The sequence below is a fragment of the Melospiza melodia genome, chromosome 1, assembly GCF_035770615.1.
Source record: "Melospiza melodia melodia isolate bMelMel2 chromosome 1, bMelMel2.pri, whole genome shotgun sequence".
Classification (NCBI taxonomy): Eukaryota; Metazoa; Chordata; class Aves; order Passeriformes; family Passerellidae; genus Melospiza; species Melospiza melodia.
The window spans coordinates 29,104,788-29,125,493 of record NC_086194.1 but is presented as its reverse complement, the minus strand read 5'-3'; the positions used below and the strand labels follow the sequence as shown (position 1 = coordinate 29,125,493).

Genomic DNA, 20,706 nt, shown 5'->3' with positions numbered 1-20,706 from the left:
TTTCTTTGTGTCATATACCATTGTGAGGAGCTTGGATCAGTTCTGTGGGCACCAGCAGGCTGTTGTTTGTTTCCCTGCCTCTTCTCCAGGCTGACCCAAGCCCAGCACCCTCTACATCTGTTCACAAAGAACAAATACACCAGCCCAAGCCAGCTTGATGGCCTCTGCTGGACGCTGAATTTTTCTCCTTTGATGGTAGGACTGCCTGTGCTCTCTTCTTCACCAATGAGGTTACTTGGATCCTCTCCTCTCATTGCTCCTTATCAGCTCTTTATGTTTATTTGATTTGCCTTCATTCAGGTAACATAAAGCAGAACTCCATGTGTTGGGAGCACATGGCTACTCAAATTTTGACACACAGTGTCCCAGGGGGAGTATGTGGCCAGGACACTGCAATGCTTTCAGCAGAGCCTTTAATGCCAAAAGAAAGTTATGTTCCCAGCTATGAAAACTTCTTTAGTCACTTGAAAGCAAAAGCCTGTCACATGACCTGCACAAGCACCTTATTCCAAGGCCATGTCATGTAATTGAGAAATCCTTTCAGAGGAGCAATGTTAGCAAATTAGGAAGTCTGTCAAGTTCAATAGCATGCTTCCGAGTGCTGAATCACAAGAGAGTTGCAGTTTAGGTGCTTTTGTCCCATTTTCCCCTATGTTAAAATCACCTCTCCTGGCTACATGTCCCTCAGTGCTTTAAGGCTGTCAGGGTTGGCTGTGCAGCTCTAGCCAGCCCCCTAGGAGCACACTGCTGGTCTCATAGAGTAAATGCCACTCTCAAATTCTCTATGTGCAGCAAAGAAAAACAGGTGCATCTTGAAGTTGGGCTGCCTTGCGTCTTTGCAGTAGGAAAAATGTCTACTTTTAAACAATTTCCATCAGGATGATTTGTTGTCACTGCTTCTTATAACTTTTAGCTCTTGTAATCCTCCTGTTCTATTGATGCCATGGTGCTTTCTGTTCATTGGTGAGAGTTCTGATTTTCTCTTTTATTCGTAACACAAAATTTCCACTCATAGTTGATCAGCTAAAAATGCTGATCAGCTCTGAACAGTCAATCCTTTATTTGAACTTTTAACTATGGGTAACTTTGGGTGCCTTGTGACGCCTCATCAGCGAAGTTTTGAAAAGATGTTGCATTCCAGAGTCTTAGAATTTGGGTAAAACATTCTGCTGTAGACTTGAATGACTGCTGGAACAGGTAAGTGAAGAACTAAGAGAATGTTTAGACAGCGTTCATTTTGTTAACATTTAAAGATAACCAAATTATTTTATTTTTTAACTTGCTCTTTGGCTAAAACCAAAGGAAAAAAAGGGTTTCACAAATATGCATTGTACAAAGGGAAGAAGAATGCTAAAATCAGATTCAAGAGTGCATTATGCTAATGCCATGAAAGATCAAGACTGAGACCCTGACCTCATTGAAACTGGTGCAAATTTGATTTTTGAATTAGCAGGGTCAGATTTCATTCCAGATGCAAGATGTTAGGGTGAAAGTTTCCATACTAGTTATTAGGATATGAAAGTATTAAAATTGCACAAAATAATGCAGATTTTGTAGAGGATTTAGTTCCTGCACAAAACTAGCATTAAATAAGTGTGAGATATGAATATAGAACTGAACACAGAAGATACTAAATCAAAGAGATATCTTAAAAGTTTTAGTTTCTTAAACAGGATTTATGTTTCAGCAGTTTTTAATGTAACAGGAGATTAAAAGTATATTGACTGGAAGGAGTCCGTAGTATGCTAGATGAAAGACAAAATTAATTTTATTTTGTTTCCAATACTTTCTTATAGGTGTGTTATTCAATACAAGTCTACACAATTCATAGAAATAATTGCTATTACACATTTTTATGCCCAGTTTATACAGACTTTAGTTTTTTCTTACAGCGGAGCATAATGCCTCTGTGAGAAAGCTGTAAGACAACATAAAAAGAAAAAAGAATGTTAAGTAATACTGGAGAAATGTCAACAGTTGTGTGGGTAAATTGTTTTAAAAATAGCTAAATTGAGGGTGAAATATCTAGAAAACACAGAGGTAGGTCATATGGAGAATGATGAACTTTTATTTTAGAGAACAATGACTTAGCAAAGTACTAGACAGTCCTGCCTGATAATGAGCTGAACAGGAGCTTTTGAGTGATTCTGTAATTTAAAGATGAGATAAGGGCTTTGGCTTTATGAACAGGGCAGTGAGATGTAGAAAGGTGATTCTTTAAAATTCATGTGGTGTTCATGAGAATAATGCTGTTTTATTCAATCCTAATGCCCAGTCTTTAAAAGACTATTGAAATTGTAAAGGTTTCTGAAAAAGCTGCAAAATTACTTAAATAAAGAAATTGTTAAAGGAAAACCCACGAAACAATTGAATACTAGTCATTCATCATAAAAAGAAGATGAAATTATGAGATGACCATAGCAAGTATCTGCATGAGATCTTATTCATTTGTAAAAATTGTAAGTTTTGTTTGTTTTAGTAGGTGAAGGTATTCAAAGGCATAGAAGCTGCAAGTAGGTAGATCAGATCTAGGAATGAAGAATACAAATGCTTATCAGTCACCATAATGAGCTTGTGAAAGCATTGTGTCACAAGTCAGTGCCATTACAGTTCCATGAGAACAAACAGAACGAGGGGAACAGAATCCCACACTAACAATATCAAGTGCAAACAAATAAATGCTCCTAGAATATCAATTGCATCACTTGAGGATAATCCCCAAGCCCTATGAAAAAGTAGAGGTATTTCTTTTTTATTTATGACTTGCACACTAAAAGAGTGAGTACAAGAACCAGCATTTGTGAAGAATTCCGGAAGGACATCTTCTGGGATGCTTTTGCAGGCACTCCTTTCTATGGCTTTGATCTCTGACTTGTCTTTCCACCAGACCTTTTTCTCTGCCAAAGATTAGTGACATTCAGAAGACCTTAAAGCTCCATTTTTAGAGTGTATAAGCATTATTTCACACAATATTAACAGATATTTTCAAAGTAACGTGTGCTTACGAACTTAAGTTCTATTGATTTTCAGTATAGTGCTGTGTGGAGCAGTTTAAAAATTTCACCAAACCAAGTGAATTGCTTTAGAATAGAGCAGAGCTGTCCCCAGAGCTGGGGACACCTGTCACCTAGTGGTGATCCCAGTGCCAACAGCAGCTCACTGAAAACTAAAGCTGCATCTTGGGAATTTCCAATGTCATAAAGTTCCATTTGTCCTTCTGTATAGCACTGCTGTTTGAACTTAAACTCCGAATTTAGAAGATCCATTTTAAAGATCAATTCCTTAATCTTTATTTAGGACTCTGTCAGCTCTCCTTTTGATTTGAAGACTGTCACTCACCTAAATGTGGTTGAAATCCAGATAGGCAATTCTGAAAGAAAAAAAGCATGGTATAAAAAGTGTTATAGAAGCTATTGCTCTTCAAACCCCTTGACTGAACAGTAGTCTCCATCCTTTTTTTGTTGCATTCTTCCTAATAATTCTTGAATTAGAGAAAAGAACTTGTGACTGTTGAGGCTGTGATTTTTACGAATATTCCTGAGTATGAGGCTTTAGATAAAAAGCAGCACATTCCCCAGCAGATAACACTCTTCATGTGCATAATTTACAGTACAGAACTAGTCATAGAAGCTAGTAAGTAGTAAGTGGGTTTTTTAATACTCAGATCATCTACAGCATAGTTGCTAGTTTTTTTTTTATTTTCCATGTAGAAACTGTAAAATTAATGTGATATTTGTCATGCTGTGATGGAATGTATATGTTTATCAGACAAAATGTGCATACACAGTAAAATAGAGTGCTAGGATCTGAGGCTGTAACTCTTTCTGGCTGAGAGCAGAGTGTGGGTCCTGTGATCAGAGAGTGGAGCCTTTTAAAACTTCAGTGTTTAAAAATGAGAGAGATTTCTTGTGCACTTCTGGGTAGAGGGAGGGAAAATCCTTTTAGTCCAGCAAACATCTGGTAGCTCAGGAATGATAAAAAAGTACTGATTGGTTCTGACAGCTGCCTGCTTTGTAGTGGTATTTAACCAGAAATATTTGAAACAGATTGATATGAATAATGAAAGATTGCATGATGTATGACACAAATAAACTTTACCACAATTTAACTCATTAACAAAGAAACAGTGTTACATAAGGAAAAATCCTTATTTACTGTTTAACTCCTTTGTGATATTTCATTTTTAATAACCTGACAACAAATCAGGTTTTTATAATAATTTTCTCCATCAGGTACTGCAAGTATTTCATTGTGAAATAGGGTGAATGGGATGTCATTGTCCTTTAACAAGTGCTGCTGATGGATGTGGTCCATTTAAATGTACAACAGAGAGCTGAACTAGATAATGAACTTATTATTACTCTCTGAGGATTACAGGTTAGTCCCAAAGGAGTGCAGTAAGCTAGAGAAAATCCATATCTACTGGCTAAACAATAGCCAGAGGGCTGACTGGAGATATTGATTTACTTTCTAGGCCATTTAGACCTTAATGGTGGAGAAAAGCTGAAGTGCTGTTTACTTTTCTGCCAGAATCGACCAAACAACCAGTCCATTTTTTAAAGACTTTTGATTGATTTCGCTTAGAGGAATTAGAGGTGATTTATTTTTAAGCTGAAAGCAACTCGTAAATATCTCCCACTACACAGGTTCCATGAGAGTAAATGTTAAGTGGAAATGCTTACTGAGAAATACTTTGCTGCAAATCAATGTGAGCAGGTAATACTCCTTGATAGGAGCAGTCAGGTGTTGGACACCTTTCTCAAGCTTGGTCAGGCCTCTGGTTGTGCTGTGTGAGACACAGCATTTTTTAAAGACTTCACTTTTGTGAAGGGGTATGAATCTGATTGCTTGGCTGAATCTGTGCCAGCTGTACCCTGCTGACTTAGAAAAGGGCCATGGCTCTGGCAGTGTAAGTGGTGCTCAAGGTCAGTAGTGAGCAGCTTTAATATTTGATGGATGAAAACAGGAATTTATCATGTGACAATTGCCCATGATACTTCATACTCAGAGCAAATTGAGCTCTAGCTCTAAGAAACAACTCAGAGAAAAAGCAAGCTACGATGCTGGGATTAAGTATTTTCAAAATCAGGCAAGCTTAAAGAAATGCTCCTGAGCATACTGCCACATATAGAGACACATCTAAAGAAAATCAGATTATTTTTATGTCCTATTTACCTGTCTGGAAAAAGTCATAGGTTTATACAAATGTTTGTCAAGTGTTTTAGGGCTGTAATTGTACAGAATGTCTTGCCAAAAACATTCTTTGAAATGTTCTCATGAAACTTACAAGAGCAGAGCTGGTATGTTGATAATACTCCTGTTTAGAAATAAAGCCACAATTTTATATTAATTCCAAACACTTGGTTTATAGCTACTACTTAAGAAAATTGTTCAGGGACATTTTTTGAAGTCCACTTGGGAAGATAAGACCTTTCCTTAGAAAGCGTTGCTTGGTTCTGCTTTAACAGAACAGTCTCTGTTTATTGGAAACAGTACTGTTATAACTAAATAGGCTTGGCTTTTTTCCTCCTCCTTCCCCTTCTCTGAAGGGAGTTAGACTTGGTTAATAAGCTGCTTATATTGTAACACAGAAACATGTACCTGTTACTTGAAAACTAGAATTACAGTCAGCTCTAGGCATCTCACAGAAATGTGGAAATAGGCATCTTTTAAATCTGGAAGTTACATTTCAAATCCTACATGTGTTTTATGCCACCTCTCTTACCAGCTAAGTCCTTAACTCTGTGGTGAGACATCTGATCCAGCCTTCACACCATGCTACACAGCTGAAAACTGATGGGAAGAAGAAATATTCAAGTATCTTCCCATTCTCTGGGAAAACCCCTAAGCAACAGAAACATAGCATTATTGTGAGATAGAGGTCATTAGGACTTCTCACCAAGATAATAATTTTTACTGCCTCTGAGCTTGTGAACTGATGCCCAGGAACTATGGAAAAGCTATGAATTTCAGTGTGTACTTCATCCTAGTTCTGCAATATATACAAAAATGAAAAATTGTGGATTAATGTGTGTTCCCTGTTGAAAAACTGAAAAAGTTTGATAGAACTTATTTTTTAGCTTAAGTATGTGTTTTGTAGTCAGCATGCTAAGCTCTAATGTAAGAATTTAGTGCATGGTTTTGTGAAGTCCCAAGCAGAAAACTTTACAGGCTTCTTCATATACAGTTTCTTTAGGCTTTTTTGTTTGTTAAGATTCGAAAAAGTTCACTTGCCCTTTACTTTTCCTCAGCCTTAAAAAGTTAATGGCAGAATGCATTTTGCAGACCTGAGATACTAGGCTTTTAGACTTTAATGCAGTCTTAAGATTCATTTTTTTGAAAGAAAGACAAACCTCCAAGCTAGCTTCTGTTACTTTACACAAGTGTCAGTGGAAGTTTTAGCTACAATTCTCCTGTAACTACAGCAAACTGTGATTTTTACAGCATTTTATGTGCTGATAATATGAAATTAGTTATTGAGTATTCATGGTTCAAAAAAAGCTGTGCATGTATATTAGCAGAAGCTGTGCAGCTGATCTTTTCTGTATGTCAAATAGCATGAAACAATTTTAAAAATATGCCCATTTAATATAAGCTTTTCTGTTTATTTTGTCATTGGCAGTTGGTTTTTGTTGTTAACTTTTTAAATTAAATCTATAGAACAATTGAACTAGAACGAATTATAGATTAGATATATTTTAACTTTCATTTAAGAGTCAGTTGATCTGACTTAGCTAGTTAGCTAGAAAAGTATTATCTCACCTAAGCTTATAAAATTTTATACTGAAATAGAGTCCAAATTATGCAAACTTGAAGAAATCAGATCAATGCCCCCAAATGACAGTATTGTCATTCCCTGTATTCAATTTCCTTAACAAGTTTAAGTCCTAAAGTATTACTGAATTTAAAGCACAAAATGATTACTTCCATTTATTTCAGAAGATGAGATGCAGTGAGTAAGGATGAGGTTCAAAGAAATCTAAATCTGGGAGGTTTTTGTTGGGTTTAGATTTTTTTTTCTTCTTTCCAAGTGAAGTGCATTAGGAAAGAAAACAACAGCTGGTAGCATGGAGCTGTGAGAGATTTTAAAAAGCTGGGGTGAAGTAATGATTAGAAATGCAATATGGAACTGTAGTGTAAAAAGTAAAATCAAAGGCACTGAACTAGACAAATATAATTTCTGCAGAAGCACAGGTCTAATTACTAGGCTTGAGAGCTTAGAATTATCACCCATAAAGGTTGATTCTTCACCAGTTCTCTGAGTGCAGAAAAGAATCCTAGTAGACCTTGGTGCTAAATTTATTATTTTTGTAGCATATGACTATAAAAAATTAGAAAGGCAGATTTTTAAAGTGATCTTTGTGTATATTCCTGTCAAAAGGGTCTGTGTAGACTTCTTCAAAGTGGAATGTATATAATCACAAGGACATTTCATGAAAGGCATATAAGGAAATGTTTTACAGATTTATTTTAAATATGCTTTGGAAAAATTAATTGATTTCTGCTTGTTTACATGTATTTTGAATTTTAATAGAGCACAGGAGTAAAGAATAAGTGGTCTTACTATGAACATTTAATAAATGAAATTATTACATGCTGGGTATATAGATGATATTTGCTGATAATCCAAATTATCCAATTTTGGAGGAACAATCCTTGGTTACTCTGCTTTGTACAGAGGACAAAACCACTATACTCTTCTAGCTGTACTCTCTGCCTGGCATCCTGCCTTGTCCTTTAAGGTGCTGTTCAATGTAGAAAGTTTTCTAAATTTTTATTGTGAAGGATAAGATGGTAAGTAATTATAGTAGTAGAATTTATTATTTATACAGCTACCATGTGCATTTTCAATGCTAAGTCCTGATTTCTACTAAGTAAAGACCTTCTGTCACACTAAAAATGCATTCTGAAGTCTCTGCACATTTACAGAACAGCATTTTTAACCACAGCTGATGACTGCGTTCAATCTTCAGGGGAAAAAAGTTGCCTAAAAATACAGACTCACAAATATAGCATTAATCATAATATTTTCAGGTTTTTAAAAAATCAGTGGCCTTTTAAAAGCAAAACTCATCCCATCCTACTCTACAAAATAGAAAGTAATGTACAGTTATTTAACAACTATGAATTTTTTTTCCACAAAGAGAATGAAGCTTGTCCCACGTGTTTCACCTGCCTGTTGTCTCCTACTCCTGAGATCCAGCAAAGCAGGTAGCAGAGTGTCCATGCATTTTCCCCAAAAGAAAGACAGGTTCTATGCCTATTTTAAAATTCCTTGAAGGTAAGACTAGAGAGAAGGGACAGCTTGTGTTGGCTTTTTATTTTAATGTGCTACAGGGAACACAGGTGGGTTGGGTTCAGATCTTGGATTCCTCTGTGGTGAGTTAGGAAAATCCATAGCTATAGGAGTCTTAGATGAATCTAAATACTTGCAAGGATATTTTGGGTAAATTATCTTTTAGCAAGTGAGAAATAATGAGACTTCCTTTATGTTGAAGGACTTGGGAGGACTGTCTTCTATCTAGATTAAGTGTTTTGAAATAAGATTGATTTTCAGTTTCAGATTAGAGAGCTTAATCTAGGACTCAAAAGTGTCTACCTGCATATAAACTAGATGTCAGTGCTCTCACTGCAGTCAGTGGAGAAACAGTTATTTCTCTCATTGAAGCCTGGAGAGAAATTCTGCTTACTTAGGCCTGGTAATTCACACCTTCAGTTTCATTGAGTGGATGACTTTTGTCTTGGAGGGCAACACAGTGTCTTCCTACTTCACAGGCAGACAAATGCATAGACATGCTGAAGTGTGGTGTTAAACTAAATCCCAGGCAAGCCGCCTCCTCCCTAGAGGTGGAGTTCTCATAGAATGGGAATCTGGAGATGTTACTTGAAATGGGTAAGGCTTCCTAAACTCATAAACCAGCTCTTCAGCAGAAAAATAAATTTTGAACTCCTCTGGATCCCAGGCAGAGTCTGACCTATAAAGGTTTAAACCTGTAAGGTTTAAATAATTCTGGAGGAATAATAAGGAGAAAGATTTAGTCAAAGATCTTCTACTCAGTCTGATTTTCTACTGTGTATCGTCACAGAAGAGATGCTCATTATTTGCCTTACAGCATTTGATGGTTTACTTCTTTTTCTCTTCACCTAGTCTTCCCTTTGTGTCCTACTTGGGAATTATATAAAGCATGGTGCTTCAAGTACTTTATGGTAATGGAAGGATTTTTTTTGCAGGAGTCGAATATAAAGTATTGAGATACTCCAGCTTTTCAGCGAGTTAAAGTATCGGCTAGAGAAAAAGGTTATTTAATTGCATACCATCCCCCGCTTTACAGGGAAACAGCACTGGTTTGTATGATTGTTAGTTTGCTAGTTTTCTAAAACAAAGTTACAGTTTTGTATGTGAAGCAGCCAATGAGGAGTTCTTCCTTCAAACCTGTCCCTGAACCTCTGAAATATCTTACATGTACTACTGGTGTACCTAGTCTGTTTTGACATATCCATATGAGTGGGTGAGGAAAAGAAATATTGTTTTTTTTCTCTGATTTAATAAAAAGATAAAATGTGGAGGTCTGTGTCCTTGCTCTGTATATTATATAGTATAATATACAGAGAGGGCTTTTTTTGTATTTTTTTTTGCTTTTGTTCAATGAGCTTTGTTGGTTCTCTAGTATGACCAAGGCTGGTAAATGTGAAACTGTTCATAGACTTTATTTTTGTTCATGATAAAAAACCTCTTGAGATTAATGAGTCATTGGTGCCTCAGCATCTGCTCCCAAGACTGGGGAATTTGGGAAAGAAACTGAAAAAAATATAAGCATAAAAATACGTAAAATGTTAAGAGCAGAAATCTTCATGATGGTGAATGGACATGAAGGATTTAAGTGTAACAGAAATGTTTATTTAGGGGAGCAAAATGACAGATTAAATCACAGCTATAATGGAGACACTTTTTAGGTGAATATTTTGAGAAACTTAATTATATTTTGGGCTTAGCAATCAATTTGTTAAAACAATATATTCAAAAGCAAGCATCAGAAATCCGTATTTAAAACAGATATTACTGTCATAGACCAGAAACAGTACGATTTTTCATGGAAAAATATCTTGTAAACTATGTCAGTCAGGTATCACAATTTTTATAATAGCTAGGTTTCATAACAGTTGCTGTAGGTTAACATCCAATAATTAGTCTCTGTTGAGTAAGCCACTTTTCTGTAACTCTGGAGAAAATACTTTTTATTTTCCTCATTAACATCTTGTTGCATATTGCCACAAAGCAACCTGAGGCACAACTCAGAAGTTCCTTCTGTATTATAGTACCTAGCACATGCTCCAAAGATCTTAAAATTTTTAGGGTGTGTTGTTTATATTTCAATATAGAAATTTTTACTTGTATTTTAGAAAAAAAAAAACATTCCTTCATATGGATGTTAATAGTAGGTTCTCTGCTGGAGTCTAATGTGTAAGGGGAGTATGCAAGAAAGGCATCATAATAAAACAAGAACAGGCTTCATAGCACATAAGATTGGGGCTTGTATGTATGATTATCAACCTGGTGTTGCTCTTGTGGTTTTTTGTTTTGTTTTGTTTTATTTTCTTGGTTTTTTGTGGTAACCCTGGCAGAGTGAGCACTTCTGGTCTGTCTACTGTTTGTCTCAGAAACCTGATCAAATTACATTCTGATCTGAAGCTCAACAAAATCAGGAAGCAGTGCACAGGCCTCCAGTGAATTCATTGCACATTTTGTCTGCAAATATACAGAAAACAGATGATATTTGGGAACATCAGTACCTGTCTGATGTGTGTGAATTGACTGGTATTCATAAGTGAACTGTCTGTACAAATATTTCAAATGGATATTTGGAGCCCGAGATAAGAAGTGGTTTTCTTTCTCCCCCACCATTAATCCCTCTATGGAGATGAAAGTTTAGTTCAGCTATTTGTAAATCTAGACTTTGTCACTGAGAATTAATTCCTGTTTGTAAAATTACAGTTATTTTGTTATTTTTCTCTATGCATCACTTGAAATTTGTCCACATTAAATGTCATCTACATTTTTATACCCCAGTCACTAAGTACTGCAAGGCCCTTTTGCAACTTTTCATGACTTACATTTACTACTGAAAATGGTCAGAGCAAGGTGTCCAGAATGGTTTCTTGGCCAGATGTGAGAGCAGAGGTGAAGACAGGACTCGAACTGAATAGATCAGGGCAAAGGATGAAAATTGCAGCTGGAAGGAGATGCAGAGAGTTTTAAGAAAATTGGTCAAAGAACTGGAAAAAGGAGGACAGGCAGATGGGCAGTGGAGGTTGCAGCCAAGCTGCATGGACAACTGTAAGCTACAGTGCAAAACTATTATAAAGCATAACAGAAAATGGAGTCAAATTCAGCTTTGCAGCAGTAGAACTGATAAATGTCGGGGAAAATGATCTCAGAGTATTACTTAGTGGTATAAGTACTTACGGGGTAGCTTTTCAACCATGGGTGGTATCATTTTATGATATTTGAAAATGTTATTTATTGTGTAAAACTAGAACTGGTCTATGAGGATTTTAGCTTTTCTGCAGTTATCTATATGGCCTCTGCTTATGCTCTGTGCCATAGGAGATTAGCACTTAGATTTGCCAGAAGTACAGTTGGTAATGGAAAAAGGAAAAAATTGACAAAGATGTCTCTATTAAAATCATGCCAGTCACACATAAATCTCTTATGGATGTGCATCTCCACTGGCTATTTCCTTACCTTTGCGTATGATTCATTATAAAGAAGAACAGGAATTATATGATTGTTAAGACAGAAGTAGAAAGAAAAGAACATTAGAAAAAGTCATACATTCTTATTAATATATATTATGTGCTGCAATGAAATCATTTTTACCTAAGTATAAAATTACCTAGATAATAGATTTATGAACTGTAAGAAAAGATGGAAAATATGTTGTCTGTTGAAAACTACTGTGAGAGACCTGGTAAAAATATTCCTTATATTGAATTTTAGAAAACATTGAATATTTTTAGCAACTGAAATTTTATTTTATACAGTATTGAGTATTTAATTAGGTAATATGTATACAGATATTTCTATCGCCAGAAATACAAAGTGCAATCTCTATGACATGTAATATGCTGTAAATTTTTACTTCACAGAATGAATTAGTTTGTAAAATATCTCTGAGATAATCAGATTATCCTGTGCAACCTATGACCAAACTAGGACATGGTACTAAATGCCATGTCCAGTCATTCCTTAAACACCTCCAGGGATGGTGAGCATCACTTCCCTGGGCAGCCCATTCCAAAATCTAATCACCCAGTCTGTGAAGAAATTCTCCCTAATGTCCAACAGCTTGACAGAGGTCCTCTTGTCCTGTGACTTGTTGCCTGGGAAAAGACACTGACACCCCCTTCCCCCCACCCCCCAGCTACACCCTCCTCCTTTTGGGCAGTGTAGAGAGCAATAAAGTCTCCCCTGAGCCTCCTTTCCTCCAGGCTAAACAACCCCAGCTCCCTCGGCCACTCCTCTCAAAACTTGTGTTCCTTTCCCTGGACTTGCTTTGTTGCCTTTCCCTGGACTTGCTCCCTGATGTCCTTCCTGAATTGAGGGGCCCAGAGCTGGACACAGCATTTGAGGTGTGGCCTCACCAGTACTGAGTACAGGGGAAGAACTTCATCCCTGCTCCTGTTGCCCACGTTGTTTCTGATACAGGCAAGATGCCTTTGGCCTTCTTGGCCACTGGGCACACTGCATTCAGCAGCGGCATTCAGCCACACTTGTTCAGCAGCTGTTGACCAGAAAAGCCCCAGGTCTTTTCTGTTGGGCCATTTGCTGGCAATTCTGCCCCCAGGCTGTTGCACTGCATGGGGTTGTCATGGCCAAAGTGCAGGACCTGGCTCTTGGTCTTGTTGAACCTCACGCTGTTGGTCTTGGCCCATCAGTCCAGTTTGTCCAGGTCCCTCTGTAGAGCCTTCCTGCACTCCAGCAGATCGGAACAGCAGCGCAACTTGGTGTTGTCTGCAGATTTGCTCATGGTACTCTCAAGCCTCTCATCCAAACGCATAAAGGTAATAGGAGGGAGTGCGCCCAACACTGATCCCTGGGGAACATCACTGATGATGGGATGTTGGCTGAATGTGGCACCATTGACCATCAGTGTCTGGGCCCTGCCATTCAGCCAGCCCAGAGAAGAGTGCCTCTGTCACTTGCTCTTGAATGTGTCTTGCAGGTGGGACTCATTAAACCAATATCAGCAACTTCAGACACACCTTAGTGAGCTTGTTTATCCCAAAGAGACTTTTTTCTCCCCCATACATTAGGAATCACTTTCATTTTGCTTTATGGTGTAAGTATCCACAAATTGAATGAAAATCATAGAATGCTTTGGGTTGGAAGGGACCTTTTGAGATCATCTTGTTCTGACCCCACTGCCATGGGCAGGGACACCTTCTGCTAGACCAGTTGCTCAAAGGCCCATCCAACCAGGCCTTGAACACTGCCAGGAATGGGGGATCCACAGCTTCTCTGTGCATCCTGTTCTAGTGTCTCACCATCCTCATAGTAAAGGAATTCTTCTTTGTGTCTAATCTGAATGTAGTGGTTTTCAATTTGTTAGAATTATCAATAATAATAGAGCTAGATTACTCCTAGCTGTATACTACATGGAATTTTATACTATCCTCTGTCATGTCTGGTAATAATAACCAATGTCAGTGACAAAATACTGGAAGAGATGTTCAGCTTTTCTGCCCATCATGATGTTTCCTATACTCCTGGTTTCATTTTTAGACCGTATTACTGTATTGTCAACCTTAAGAAATACGTGTTTTTATGTAGGTCTCCATTAAGATTATTTTATTTTTCTTTTCTGTACTTTATCATCATACCATTTTCAGTGCTGCAGAACTTCAATGCATTTCAAAATTAAGTTCCTATCTTTTCCTCATTCCTCTCCTTTTTTCCCTTTGTACTGCTCACAGTTTCTCCTCTGTGGAAATATACCTCCATTTCAGCACACTTTTCTGGTATTTTTGGTTCCCTGCAGAGGTGGTTCTACACATTATTCCACATTTGCTTGGAACAAAAGAGTGAACAAGGGAGAAAAGGAAGGTAAAGAGACCTGTTTCTTTTAAATACATAGCACATAGCATGAGTCTGTGTCTCTGAGCACCTTCGAGACTTGTGGTGGATGAGATGATAAGCATCTACTCTTTATGATTTCCTTGCTACTTTTTTTTTCCTGCCATAGAATTTTCTTTTTTAAATTCATTACATTCTGTACATTGTTGTTCATGAATGCTGCTCTTAGAATGGGAACTTTATGCTGAAAATTCTATGAGTTTATGATACCGATTGAGATCAACTCTTGACACTCACTGACAAAGAAACAGTACTTCTGCAACAAAGGTGGAATAGTCTTTAAAAAGGTATTTTCAGAAAGCAGAGCTAGGAGATTATATTTTGAGGAACAATATACTTTCTGGAGGAATTAAAGTTTTGCTTGTCCATGAGCAGACATTCTTACACGGATTTGTATTAGAGGTTACTTCCTGGCAGTGGACTTTTCAAGGAATTTACCTTGGAAGACTGAAGAATTCTAGTACTTTCCTGGGTAAAAAAAATCTCTAGTATGGATTAAAGGATAAAAGTTGACAGAATTGGAGACAAAAATTAGTTGTTTCTCTGCCAAAGAATATGGCAAAATAAGCCTTCCCAGAGTCTATTTCCAAGTGGTCATAATATGATTAAATTCTGTATTTATTTTCATGCAGATGGCTAGAGGGATATTCTTGATGCAAGGCCATTCTCATGCAAGTTTTAAATCTCTGCTCAGAAAGTGTAGCTCTGTTAAAACAGTTCAAAGTGGTTGTTATCAAACACTCTTAATATAAGCAATTATACATGTTTTTAATCCAGTTGTTTTAAAAATGGTCTAAGTATTTCAGCTGTCATTTTACAAAACAATACAAAAATAACAGAAATTTTCTGATGCAGAAATTTTAGCTGAAGTCATTGAAGCTTGACACTGCATAAAGTGCAAATAAATAAAATAAATATAAACAGTAGATATAAGAAGTGTAAATAGGATATGGTAGAAAGTGTAGCAAACTTGCAAATGTAGCAGTAAGCTCTTGCCTCAAGTGAAGACCGTAAATCCCAGAATAAGAATTTGTTACTGAAGTTAAAGGTACTCCTTTTATTGTGACCTTTTATTAGCAGCCCATAACTGGTCTATTGTTCCACATGTTCTGACAGAGTGTTCATACTGCAGTGAAGCATAGATGCTCTTCAGGTGTTGAATAAAGTATTTACTATTTCCATATTTAGATACAGGACAATTTTTCAATGACATGCCTTGTAATTGCTTAATCAGAAAGGTTATATAAAATAGTTTTAGCAGTAGGGGGGTTTCTGATTAACTGATAATGGAGCAAACCCATATCACAGACTATTTTGATTATTTTGCCTTGATTACCAAATATTAGTCTGAAGTTTCCCAAGAAACATATCTAAGTTTCTAAGTCTGATATTTATCCACAGCATAGAAATACTGTAAGGAATGGCAGTATTAGCCCTTGTATAATGTTGTTAGGGCCTACCCCTGAAGGTGAGAGTAACTGAGGTTCTTGTTAACAGATCCCTTGGTTAGATCAGAGTGAAATGACATGGAATGACCAGTGTTTATGTATACATGGATGCTACCACCCATGAATCCAGTGATGAGATTTGATTGTTGTTTTGTTGAAGTGATGTCCACAGTCTTGATCTGTCGGGGGTGAGGAAGCCCCTGAGACATATAGTTCAGTGAGTTGATTTATGTTCAGTTTCAGTTTCAGGTAGGAACCCAAGGTACCTCCCCTGGGGTGGGAGTTTGTCTATGGAAACACTGTGGATCATGTTCAGTCCTCTGGTGGAAGGCCCAAAAAAGGAGGCTGGGGGCACTTTGGGGATATTTGATGGTTTATGATATCTTCTAAGACATTACACCTCCTTTTCACATCCACTTGGTTTAGCCAGTTACTCCCCATCAGAAGGGACAAATACCTTCAAGCCTGTCCTGGTACTTCCCCATAACCAGTGTTTTATGCCTGAGCAAGTTATGTAACTGAGGACATGGGCACAATAAAAAGCATTATCCCATGTAGCGAGATCTTACAGCCTCTTCCCTTACTTGGCTCAGACCCCAGCCTGTTGCTAAACAGACTGGTTTGTTGTGGTCCTCCTCTAGTGCTCACCCCCTCGGCACCTGGGCTGTTCTTAGGTTTCACCTCCACACACCCAAACCCTCTCCTCCTGCCCTTTGGTTGGTGGATGCCAACCTGGCCTCAGCAAAGCACCTGCTGGTTTTGCAAATGACCAATTGCATGAGTCATTAACCATTAACATTTCAGTCTTCCACAGCTGTTGTGCAAATTTATTTCATCACTGTTAATGATTATTCCACTTATCAGAACATTGACCAATACTTGAAAATGTGGAACACTGGCAGCATAGAAGGTGTTTAGGTTCTTGAAGTACAGTTTTGTTTTGTCATTCCTACACCTGTAGGCAGTATATTTTGACATACTGTAATACAATAGCAAGATAGGTCAGGCTTTAATCATGATTGATGTTTTATTTATATTGTAAAGTCTTTCAAAATTTAGATCAAAGCATGTGAAAAAACACCCAAAAACCAAATTCTTTCTTGTAGAATAATCTATTCCCTTTCCTATTCCAACAAAACCAATGTTGGAAAGAAGGAGCAGACTTCAAACTTATTTTTGGTCATCTCCTTTTAAAAGCTGAGAAAAGTCTCAATCATTTCCTCTGGGAGAGAGAAAATATACATGACAGCAGCCTGTGATTCAGTTCCATACAGTTTTAATGTGGCAAAATTGTAATTAAATATGTATTTGTTTAGCAATCTAAAATTTACTTAAATTGTGGAAGAAATTAGAGTGGCCATGAGAATAGTTCATTAATCTTCTTTTTGCTGTTATATTGATAAGCAGATGAGCTTTACCTCTTTGAAAGAGGAATGCAAGTGGAAGATATGAAGTAGAGGTTGTATAATTTCTCTGGAGTTCTTTGTTTAACTCCATTTTGTATCTCTATGAAAAGTAATACAATCCTCTGTTCAATAAAAGATATAATACATTTGAATAAAACCACAAAATTTAATCTGTTTCATGGCTTGTAAAGGAAATTGGTACATTATTTGAAAATGAAGCACAAAATTATTTGTATCTACATCTATCTTTGCATTTGAAAAGCTGTCAAGTAAGTTATCTCTCTATGCTTAAAAACAGACAGTCAACTAGAGAATGGAGAACAGGCTCACAATACATTTTTTGGCCTGATAGACTCTTATAGGTTATATTTAAATTGCCAGAAATCATAACCTCACCTGAAATATGTACTTAATCTTCAGTTGTAAGATTCTACAAAATTTAGATTTATAGATCTAAATTTTCTAGTAATCCTTGAGTGCATTGACAATGCTGGGTTTTGTGTGGCTGAGCTCAAAATACCTGAATTTGCCCAGTATATTCTGAATGACTCAAAAATATATGTCTGTTTTAACTTTGTGTAAGTCAAAGATTTTTTAATATAGAGTGCTAATAAGTGAGTCAATTTAAAGCAGTCTTTTAAATAAAGAAGAAGAAAAGATTCTTCATTTGGGGTAAAAATAACTGAATAGGAAAAGGAAAGGTTATAAAGAGAAGACAAATAGGCTTTTTATCTTAATAATAGGATCAAAAGACATTACAAAGTTATTTTATGAATGTTTACATCAAGGTTTTGTTGGTCTTGTTTTTTTGAAGTTTTTTGTTTGTTTGGGGATCTTGATTGGGGTTTTTGTTGTTGTTTGTTTGGTTGGTTTGGGGTTTTAGTTTGTTGGGAGGGGATTGTTTGTGTTTTGGTTGATTGGCTGTGCGGTTTTTTTGTTTGTTTTTTATTTTTGATCATCCCTATGTAGAAAGTAGTGGGAAAATAGAGGCATCCATATTTTCCAAAGGTACCCAATGGAAATTCAAGACATAGTTCACATTTCTTTGGAAACAAAAGGTTTCTAAATTTCTTCATGTATGTTGGTATAAATAGGGCACTTGATCCCAGGTCAGTATGGCAGTGTGCTAACTAAATGCAGGTATAGGAGGAGCATGGTTGGATCACTTCCATTCATAGGCTTGAGAAATCTGGACCTGAATCAGGCCAGAGCCCTACTGGAGCTCCTTTGTGAAGATGCCATTTATCTGAGAGAAGGTTCTCAAAAATAGTTTCCAAATATTTTCAGATTTTCTGTGTAAAAACCTTTGGAAATTCCTGTAAATTTTTCCATCGGAATTGTGTAATTTCCTTATTACTCTTCTCTTCCCAACTCTGTGCAGGCTGCCAGGTTGGACATCTTTACAGCCTTCTGATGCTGCACCAGGAATTGCTGGCTCTTACACAAACAGGTTTCTGGAAATGGCCAGTACTGCAATACTGCTTCTTACTTTGTGATTTTAAGAATCATTAAGTAGATTTTAACAGCAATTAAGTAGTCTCTTATATGTAATTTGAAGTAATTAAAAGTAAGATTTGTACTTTTGACATGTTTTACAGTCATCTACATTTTGGTTTCATTCTTCTGTACTTCTAGCTCATGCAGACTCTTGTTTTCAAGTTAGAAGTACAATGTGCTGTGCCTGTGTCAGAGAACAGTTTACTCAAGTGAAGAAACTGTGTTCATATCTGATTCTTAAGTGGTAATAATGAATTCTAATTCAGTATCTTTTGTTGTGGTTGTTTAGCTTCTTTTTTTTTTTTGTTACAGAATAATAATTACTCATGGGAGTTCACAAAAAGTACACATACTTGTTTGAAATGATGCTGTTGGCGTCCTGATTGTATTTAACAGTATGCAATAAATCTGGTAAAACAGAAGTTCAATCTTTATGTATTTAAAAAGAAAAAAGTGTAAATTGTGCCTGCTGTCATGATAAACTAAGGAATTTACTGGCATTTAATCCAGTTTTATTTTCCTCTGAAACCTGTTAATGAACTTCAAGATGCAGGTCTCATTGCCCATTTAAAATGTGTCTATGAGTGAATTACCTGGTAATACAGCTCTCCTTCTGCAAAATATCTAAAGATTGTTAGATCTGGAATTTTTATTTCCTTCTACTATTTCATCTGTCATCATCTACAATAGGCATTTGCCTTTTAACTAGCTTAAGGCAAGCTACGTTTTTTCCTGGCTCTTGTTCGTGATGGGATTGCCCTGCTTGCACATTCTACTGCTCTGCAGGATAAAGATGTTAACTGGGAATCAGAAATCATATAGTAGGTGTAAGACATGAGATAAAATCGATACATTTTTCTGAGGCATGTCACTGGTTAAGTGACAAAAAATATTCTGATAGTCACTGAAAAAGAAAAGTCAAAGGTACATTTGAACCTGTCAGTTCAACATATTCCTGTTATCCCTTTAGGGGATATCATACAACTTGACACCAACATTTAAGCTTTGAAAATTATGAGCTCATCTATTTCAAATGGGATGTCACATGTTCCCAAGCCTTTGCCATTACTTATAGTGGAAGACAGGATGATCACTTTTGTCACATATTGATAGTGAATAAGATCTTTCTTTTTTTCTTTTCTTTTTTTTTTTTTTCTTGTTTCAGAATGAAGAACAAATTTTGGTATTTTGAATTTGGCACTTCGGAAACTTTCTCAGCCACCTGTAAGAAGCTGCATGAATCTGTAGAAATAGAAGTAAGAAACTAATTGTTGCCTTTATCCTTGAAATGTCACCAGTTTGGCTGAAATACAGGGAGCAAGGGCGCAGAGTGCCTGAATCCAACAAGGCAAAGCAGTGCACATCCTTTCGACCCTATATTCCAAAATATTATTTTTATCATATCTATTTGTAGTGTAGCCCTGCACACTGGAACAAAGTTCAGTTTGATGATTAGTGAAGTCTTAATACAGTAGACAAGGTCAAGAGGTGAAGTATAACATTAGAAATCAATAGGGAGTGTGGCTAGGTCAGGTGGAAAAATGAAAGACTGTTGGAGGGAGTGAGAGCTGCTGCAGGATTAAAATAAAAAAAAAATAATCCTATTATTTCTAGGTCCCAAGGTTTTATAACCTTTAAAACTCAATTCCCTAAAATTGTACGTACTTTCCTGAATAAAGGTTAAAGAATATATATATTTTTTGAATTATTCCCCTTCATTAAATAGCTTTTCTCTCTGCACAAGGGGTCATCATTCCATTATACATTGAACATTAACTAAAAAGACACAGGATACTTACAGACAAAATGGGAATTTAAAATAATGTGCCACTGCCACTTTGATGGCTGCTAGAATAAGTGGCTGAATTACATAAACTGTTTGGGCATCTGATGTTTATGAATAAGTACATGAAAAATGAGAAATGAGTGAAGATAAAAACCTGAGAATTTAGGTTAAATAATGAAATAATTTCTCAAGAGGACTATGGTGCTTTTCCTTTCCAGTAGTAATGAGAATCTGCATGTGTCAGTGGAGTGTTTGTATAGTAGCATGAGGCACTCATAGAGGTCTGGTGGGAGCTATGAGAGTTCAGTCAAAGCCTCCTGAAGGGTGAATTCTGAAATTATCTGAAGGAACCATGTACCTGAGAGCAGAATAGTAGCAGAGAATACTGAGACTGAAATTGTAAGACCAGCAGTGCCACACTTGCCTGTTATGCTG

At 36.7% G+C, this 20,706-nt stretch overlaps 1 protein-coding gene across 7 annotated transcripts in view; it reads left to right on the top strand.

The window, feature by feature from the left end:
- Window positions 1-20,706, top strand: part of DGKB (diacylglycerol kinase beta) — a 377,865-nt gene that overhangs the window by 276,661 nt on the left and 80,498 nt on the right. For all 7 annotated transcript variants that reach the window (XM_063152328.1, XM_063152337.1, XM_063152375.1 and 4 more), the window contains one exon: window positions 19,651-19,741. In XM_063152328.1, coding sequence (XP_063008398.1) covers window positions 19,651-19,741 — 91 coding nt within the window. The remainder of the gene's footprint in view (window positions 1-19,650; window positions 19,742-20,706) is intronic.